At 47.9% G+C, this 8653-nt stretch overlaps 1 protein-coding gene across 1 annotated transcript in view; it reads left to right on the top strand.

Moving 5' to 3' along the window:
• The window catches only part of STAT4 (signal transducer and activator of transcription 4), a 74848-nt gene extending 70536 nt beyond the window's left edge, over positions 1-4312 (top strand). Inside the window, exons 21-23 of the mRNA XM_005872450.2 lie at positions 2132-2198; positions 2804-2912; positions 3902-4312. Of these exons, the coding sequence (XP_005872512.1) occupies positions 2132-2198; positions 2804-2912; positions 3902-3928 (203 nt within the window). The 3' untranslated portion in view covers positions 3929-4312. The remainder of the gene's footprint in view (positions 1-2131; positions 2199-2803; positions 2913-3901) is intronic.
• The last annotated feature ends 4341 nt before the right edge of the window (positions 4313-8653 follow it).

Raw genomic sequence — 8653 nt, 5'->3', positions numbered from 1 at the left:
AAGCCTCCCTGTTCGCTTCAGTGCCTGGCTGCCGGCCGCCATCTTGGCTGACAGTTAATTTGCATATACTCACTGATTAGCCAATGAAAAGGGTAGCGGTCGTACGCCAATTACCATGTTTCTCTTTTATTAGTGTAGATATTAGAGGCCTGGTGCACAACATTCATGCACTGGGGGGGTGAGGGGGGTCCTTCAGCCCGGCCTGCACCCTCGCAGTCTGGGACAGGACCCCTTGGGGAATGTCCACCTGCCAGCTTAGGCCCCAGGGGTTGGGCCTAAGCCAGCAGTCAGACATCCCTCTCTCAGTCCAGGGCCCTCTCAGTCTGGGACCCCTCGCTCCTTACCACCCGCCTGCAGCAGAGGAGGGAGAGGCTCCCACCACTGCCGCTGCACTCTCCAGCCATGAGCCCGGCTTCTGGCTGAGCAGCGCTCCCCCTGTGGGAGTTCATTGTGTTGAGCATCTGCCCCCTGGTGATCAGTGTGCATCATAGCAACCGGTCATTCTGCCGTTTGGTCAATTTGCATATTAGTGTTTCATTATATAGGATATATTTTTTATATACTTATGATATATACTTATGATATTTTTATATACTTATGATTATGATTGGTGTCAGTTTATTTATTTTTTAGTATATTTTTATGGATTTCAGAGAGGAAGGGAGAGGGAGAGAGAGATGGAAACATCAATGATGAGAGAGAATCATTGATTGGCTGTCTCCTGCACGCTTCACACTGAGGATTGAGCCCATAACCCTGGTATATGCCCTTGGCCAGAATCGATCCCAGGACCCTTCAGTCTGCAGGCCAACGCTCTATCCACTGAGTCAAACCGGCTAGGGCTTGATTAGTGTCCGTTTTAATGAAAAGAACTGAATTACTATAAATACCCAAATGAATCAGTCATTATAATCAAAATTAAATGGAACTGTATCTCACAACTCAGTATTACTCATGTGCCCAGGAGAGGACCAGGGAGTCTGCGTAACATCCCCCAACACTGGGCCTGCCAATAACAAGTCCCCACATGCCCGCCTCCCTGGGTGTATGCTAACAGCCTAAAAGAATCCTGGCCACAGAAGGCATGTGGTTAAACATTGGTTGAGTCTATGCAAGAACATTCATGAAATTAGCTACACAGCTGTAATGTAAGTTCACCGTTTTGATTCTTTAATGAGAGTATAAACCATCCATTAAAATGTTCATCTATAGCAACTAGATCCATGAGCACCATCTGTGGACTGTCCTCCCGTCGTCACTGTAGGGTGACTGTTGCCACCCTACTTCATCCCCTTCTGAAACAAACAACAAAATAAAACAACGACAGACCCTAAGTGTCTTTACCTCTGATCAAATGAAGCAACAAATGTCAATGAAACAAATGACAGTTGGTCCAAATGACAGCTGGAGCAAGCACAAGTCCAGCCTAGGACAGCAGGGAAACTGGGGCTGTTTCCAAGGCTGACGTCTATACATTCTGTGGCCACAGCACAGTAGTGCTTTTAGTAGCACTGATGTCTGTGCTTCAAAAATTTGTGAAATTATAAGATCATGATTGGTGTCAGTTTTAATGAAAAGAACGGAATCACTTTGAATCCCCCAAACACAAATAAATCAGTCCTTATAATCAAACTTAAATGTAACATAGAAGCGAGTAATATAGTTGATGTCCCAGTTTTTCTTTTTTTTATATATTTTTATTGATTTCAGAGAGGAAGGGAGAGAAACATCAATGATGAGAGAGAATTATTAATTGGCTGCTTTCTGCATGCCCCTTACTGGGGATTGAGCCCGCAACCCAGGCATGTGCCCTGACAGGGAATCGCACCGTGAACTCCTGGTTTATAAGTCGACGCTCAACCCCTGAGCCACACCAGCCAGGCTGATTCCCAATTTTTCTCGTGCACTTTAGAGACATTCATATGTAAAGTTAGATTGGACCTGCCAAAAGATGTGTTTTTCTCTTCTTGCACCTTTTCTGCACCTCTAAAATACTCAACTGAAGAGTTTCGTGAATCAATACGCTTTTGTATCATCTCTCTTATTTTCAGCATTACTCACATCTTTCTAGACTTTTTTCTGATTTCATCAATAATATCAGTAACGTGTTTCCCAACACTTTCTTTTCCAGTTTCACGACCGACAGAAAAGGGGGACAAAGGTTATGTTCCTTCTGTTTTTATCCCCATCTCGACAATGTAAGTAATCTTAGTCGCATGTAAAATGTTTATTATTGAACTCATCAAAAAAAAAAAAAAGAAGCCTTTCTCTAGGAACTTTAAGGGTGGAGAGAACACATATACCCGAGAATAAAGCGTTTTGTGCTCACACTTAGCTTTCCTGAATACATAGAACTAGTCTTCAAGACACGCCACAGTCTACCCCAGCCGTGGGCAAACTACGGCCCGCGGGCCGAATCCGGCCCGTTTGAAATGAAAAAAACTAAAAAAAAAAAAAAAAAGACCGTACCCTTTTATGTAATGATGTTTACTTTGAATTTATATTAGTTCACACAAACACTCCATCCATGCTTTTGTTCCGGCCCTCCGGTCCAGTTTAAGAACCCATTGTGGCCCTCGAGTCAAAAAGTTTGCCCACCCCTGGTCTACCCTGACTGCAGTTACGAAGCTGCCCGGGACATGCCATGCCTTCCACAGCCGCTGATGCTGTGATGTCAGGTGATGCATGAGGCATCTCAGTGTCACAACTAGATAAATCCCTGGAAATGCGTTCCTGGCACAGTAAGCCACACACGCTATGACTGTTTCATCCTCTTCGCTATTTTCCTTGTTATTTCTTTAAGCCGAAGCGATTCAACCGAGCCACAGTCTCCATCAGACCTTCTTCCGATGTCGCCCAGTGTGTACGCGGTGCTGAGAGAAAACCTGAGTCCCACGACGATCGAAACCGCAGTAGGTTCCCTCTCTTCTCCAGGCCCTCCTCCATGGTCAAGGGCATTCCCAAGTGAGCAAAGGTGGTGTGCGGAGCCAGGGCCGTGAGAAAACAGGTTCATTAGCATAACACAAGGATGTCTGTATGGGCCTGTGTGCCGCTGATCCTACCCGAGTGGAAAGCAGGCATCTTTACTTGCTTGAACGGCTTTCAATTCTTCCCCTCTCAAGCCACCACAGGGCAGAATATTCCTGAACCCTCTCAAATACGCTTCGTCCCTAATTCCACTGTTGGCCATGCCAATCCCCACCCCTCTCCCCACTTGAGCAGACCACACGTATTAGTCAATACTTATAAGCTTACTTTAATATTTACTTTAGCAGTTCAAACACCACCAGTTCCCATTTTTCTTGATGAATTGTTGCTCGCATTGTTCGTCCCGGGAGCCTCTGCCAGTGGTATATGAAGAACAAACAGCAGTGTAATACTACTCTTCTGAGAGCTGCGTCATAATTGTAAATGCAGTGATGAGATTTAGGGTGCATTCTATCTGTTCTCATGCCCCAAGACTGTCAAGCAGTTCAAACCCCCAACCTTGCGCCACGATGAACGAACGTCAGAGTAATAGACTCTTGGAGGGACTCTGAGGCCGGAGAAATGTCTATCTGACTATAAATCACGTGGGTTTTAGTCCTTTTCCTGAAAACTTCTAGGGATGAAAAATCCATAGTCGCCTTGGACGGCCATTCCGTTGTTCGTTGTCCTTAAGTCATGTAGTTATGAGGGAACTTTTGCTACATTTTGCACCCATTTCTTCTTACTTTTCACAAGATGAATAGGCCCTCTTTAAACAGTTTTCATCTACTTAAAGGCATCTTTTGAATGCTTAGTAGTTAATTGGTACAACGACTATGGAGTCGTTAGTAGCTGTGGATGTTTGCATAAGAAATAGTGATTTATTTGCCAAGCAGTCGTTTCCTCATAGGTCCTTTTCATTTTTCAATTTTAGATGAAGTCTCCCTATTCTGCTGAATGACAGGATCAACTCCTGACACGCAAAGGAAAGCAGCGAAGGGAACCTGGAAGACTGATCGTTGCCAGCAGTCACATCTTCTTTCTCCAGCTCTGTGTATGTCCCATGGTTGAAGCTCTCCTCTCGCTGGCACCCCCAAACCAAAGCTTCAGATAAACTTGCAAGATAAGAGACTTTTAAAAACCAAGCGTTAATATGATATGAACCGAAGACTCATTTGTTCATCTGTGTTGCAGCTCTGACTTTGTTTCTCCTGTGTTACGTATGACGTTGGCCCTAGACGGCTCAAGGTTAAGATTTCAGAATAGGGGTGCTGATACATGGTGGCAGGAGAAGACTTGACTCTGGGTGGTGGGCACGTGGTACAATATACAGATCCTGTAACATAGAAACCCACGCCTGAAACCTACATGATCACGTTGACCAATGTCACCCCAATAAATTTAATTTTTAAAAAAATGATTAAAAAAAAAAAAGATTTCAGAATAGGTCAAGAATAACAAGGCCTCACTGCATTACTCAGAAGCCAGCAGGAGCGCCTGAGGGGACAGCCGACTAAGCCAGCATCCTGAGTGCCCGCAGGGAAGAGTCGTACCCTGGACCCAGCCTGGCAGGAATAACGGGGCAGCGACAGCTGGGTACCCAGGGCTGACCTAGGAGGCCTCCTGACTGTCGTGTCCACAGGGTCCCAACTTCGGGGTTCATAGCTGCTGGGATCACTGCCAGGGATTCCTCTGTTGGGGGGAAGCCCCAAAAGTCTAAATTCAGGGTGGATTCCGAAGAACTGACACGCAGCCTTCTTCAAATCCGTAAGAGCTTTAATAGGAGAAACGTACATACTGGGGCAAGGCAGCTGCTGCCAGTGCCGGCCGGGCGGGAAGAATCCCTCCCTCCCAGGACCGGCTCTCTTTATAGGGGTTTGTAGTAAAACCAGATGGTGGGTAGTCACTTACTAGTAGACCACCAGAAAGAACAGTGCTGTCCTGAGTTAGCAGATAACATCACGCAGGGATCACACTCTATGCATTCGTTAACCTTCCCGGGAGCATGGCGTTCGTCTTTGGGTGGCATTCCGGCTTTCTGGGTCGTCAGCCAAGCCTGGGGTTACGGAGAGTTAAGAATCCAACATGTCCCAGACGCCTTTGCCGCTGGGGCCATATTGCATCACAGTGACTTCCCGTAAGCCTCTAGGGGTGGGGACCAGAGTCCCTCCTGGTGGCATATGGGGCACTGATATTACGGACCAGACTGGATGCTTAGAGATGCCATCGCCCGGCGGTTGCTCTGAGTAAGAGTGTGGGATCCCGGGTGCCAGGACCTGGGCGGGTCTCTATGCCACGGCATCTGCATGGCTCACTGCGGGGGGCGGGGGGTGGGGGAGCCCGAGGCTGGTGTCCACCGGGAGCCCTGACTCAGGCAGAAATGTCAGTCCCTCTGAGGACTCCTCTCTAACTTCCACCCTTTCCTGGCCCCCAGGCAAGCAGACAGGGAGAGGCCAATGTCCCATGAAAAAATTTAAAAAATAAAAAGATTTAACATAACCTACCTTCCTAACAGGAGATTCCATCTTATCAGTCCCCTCTCTGCCCCGGAATATTTTTTTTTTCTGCCAGCTAGGAGCAAACAAGCAGCATCTAATGAAACACAAGGTAGATTTTCAAAATATCAGTCATGTTCCCACTTTGCCCTCACCCATCCCACACCCATCACAGGTGTCCATCTTGCTAATCCCTTCTCCAATGCTTTTTAATGTAAAGAATGTTCTTCTTTACATTATGGTCCCAGTGCTGGACCGTCATTCTTAACAGATCTTCCCAAAGTCACATTTTCATCTCTCTTTATGCTTCAGCTCATCTCCCACCTCATCCCTTCTCCCCAACAATGGCTTCTTATCCTCCACAATTGTACTGAGTATCGGCGCCTTCATCTGAAGAAAGGCCGCTGCCAGTGGACTTCCTCAAAGTCTCGAGGGAGCAAGGAAAGTCCCCGAAGAACCCTAAAGTACGAATGGGAGTCTGCAAACCCAAGGGGGTTTTCTTCACCTCGCACGGTTCAGGACGCCCATGCACGCCCCCTGGCAGAAGGAGCAGAATGAGGGGACAAGCCGTCCTAGCACAGTGCTCGCAGCAGATGCTGTAGCTGAGACTTCGCCAACTGGCCTCTGTGTGCACACACTCCAGTTTCTGACATAGACTACCGTCTTCTGTCACCTGACCACGAGCACTGACTGACTGATGATTGCATTTTGAAAAGTCTGGCGCACTGAAGTATAGACAGTAAAAGGCACCCTTTCCTGACAGGCCCAGAGGTGCGTAACCGCCCCTGTAAGACACAGAGCATTTCCGCCGGAGTCCTCCCAAGAGGACGCCGTGAGAACGGTGAGGAGGACACGCTCTGCAACACCTTCCAGTAAACACAGCAAACTGCTCCACGTGCCCCCTGTGTAGGCAGAGCAGAGCAGAGCGCTCCATTGAAAGCAAACTGATCCTTTCGGTCACTGCTTACAATCTTCAAATGGCTCCTGACGCTCGGGCGGAGCAGTGCTCGCCTAGAGAGAGTGAGCAGAATTCCGGAGGGTCGTGGGTTTGGATGGCAAGAGTTAGGAGTTTATTTCTACCAACTTGTTGCTGAAACGGAAATTCCTTTAGAGAGATACAAAGCCAACAAACCATGACCTACACCATGTTCTCATCACAGTTGTTACATTTCTCTCAAAATACCGCTTGTGCTAAGCACGGTTTTGAAATTGCATTCACCAGACCCGTTGCTAGATCCTATGTGGCGCCATTAATAAAGAAGCACTTATATTACAAGGTTGGTGTTAATATTTTGATGTCTGTATTTCAGTGGTTTTGGTTTCCTTTGGAATCTTACGCATTTTATTCGACCAAAAACATTATTCCTTGAAGGGATTCATAGGTTTCATTTAGACTGCCAGAGGGGTTCCTGGCACAAAAAACAATCAAGGTTCCCAGTTCCGGACCATAATTCTTAACAGATCTTTCCAAAGCCATTTTTTAGTCTCTTTTTATGCTTCAACTCATCTCTCATCATCACTTCTCCCCAAGGGCTTCTCAGCCTCCAAAGCATACACAGGAGACGGAGTGAACTACTTTCAGTTTCTCTGATGGTCACGCTCGCTCTCAGCTCCCTCTGCTCTATCCTCTCAAGTCTCCAGCCCCATCTCACCTACTGGATTAGGATCGGACATCCTCCAGGCTCCGAAAGGCCTTCCTTTCAAACACACACACACAAACACACACACACGCACGCGCGCGCGCGCACACGCACACACACGCACATGCATGCACACACATGGCTCAGGTCACGTCACGCCTGCTTCACATCCTCTAGCTCCCAGCACGGTTCTTATCACCTTTGTTGTAAATGTGTATCATCTGCCTTCTTCTTAGACTCTCTGCAAGCTCTGTTTGTGCACGGACCAAGAAGGCTTTCTTCATAGGTATACCCCTAGAATCTAGCACCGTCTGCTCTCTAATATGTATGCTAATGATTTGGTGTTTGAACACAGAGAGGGTGGTAATGAATTCCTTTCTTTCCTTTACCCCTGGGTCTGCCTGCAAGACTACGCTAGAATTCCCTTTACGATGCCTTCAAACTCTAAAATCATGGAGCAGTCCCCAATATTAGACTTCGAACTGAATAACCAAAACACGCTTGCGATTGCTCAAGCAACGTAGGGATTCCCTTCTCTGTCACCCCCCTCTGAACCTCCACACTCTGTAGCAATGCTCTGGAATGACAGCATGATTATCTTACTCTAACTTTCCTTCCATGTAGATAATTCATGTGCCAGGCATCCCAGACATCTGCCCACACACTAACCTCCACACTCTGTAGCAATGCTCTGGAATGACAGCTTGATTATCTTACTCTAACTTTCCTTCCATGTAGATACCTCATGTGTGCCAGGCATCCCAGACACCTGCCCACGCAAGAGTTCCTGAAACGTCCCCCTAACTCCTCTCCTTAAACTCAGGGCCCTGCTCCTCCTGCCCCGGGTAAAAATGCTCCACCCCACTGTCTTACCTAAGGTTTCACAGTCATCCACTTGATGTCTCACCACTGCCTCTGAGGAAAGAATCTTGGAGGATGCCTAGACAGGTTGGGGATGGGGAGGGGTTAAAGGGCGTGGGAGAATGACGCTCTCATTACAATCCTTTCCCGGAGCCCCGGCTGGCATTGCTCAATGGTCAGAGCGTGGGCTGCACACCCAGGGGTCTCCAGGTCAATACCAGGCCAAGGGCATGTCCTTGAGTTGCAGCTTTGATCCCCAGCCCCAGCTGGGGCATGTGTGGGAGGCAACCAACCCATGAGACCCATCCATCTCTCTCTTTCTCACACTCTCTCTCATCTTCCTTTCTCTAAAATCAATGAAAAAGAAGAAGGGAGGCAGAGCTGATCAGCAGGCTCTCCAGGGAGCGCTGAAGGCCTGATGCTACACAAGTGCCCCAGGAAGGAGTGGTGTCCTGGCCTGTTTCTTCGTTAGATCCAGGTCTCCACTGGTTTTACCTAAATAGGTAGCCAGCCTTCTGCAGAGGAAGCCCTTGCCCAGGCTCCCGACAGGGCCTTCCCGCTCCCTATGCAGTCCCCGGGGGCGGGCAGGGGGGCGGGCAGGTGGCCGGCCGGCTTGGTTGAAGGCTCTGCTGCTGCCTTCTTGAAATTCTTAGTACATTTGGAAAAGGGGCCCCACATTTTCCCTTTGCA

The sequence above is a fragment of the Myotis brandtii genome, unplaced genomic scaffold (assembly GCF_000412655.1).
Source record: "Myotis brandtii unplaced genomic scaffold, ASM41265v1 scaffold381, whole genome shotgun sequence".
NCBI classification, from domain to species: Eukaryota; Metazoa; Chordata; class Mammalia; order Chiroptera; family Vespertilionidae; genus Myotis; species Myotis brandtii.
The sequence above is the reverse complement of the archived record's forward strand: the minus strand, read 5'-3'. Positions and strand labels throughout refer to the sequence as shown.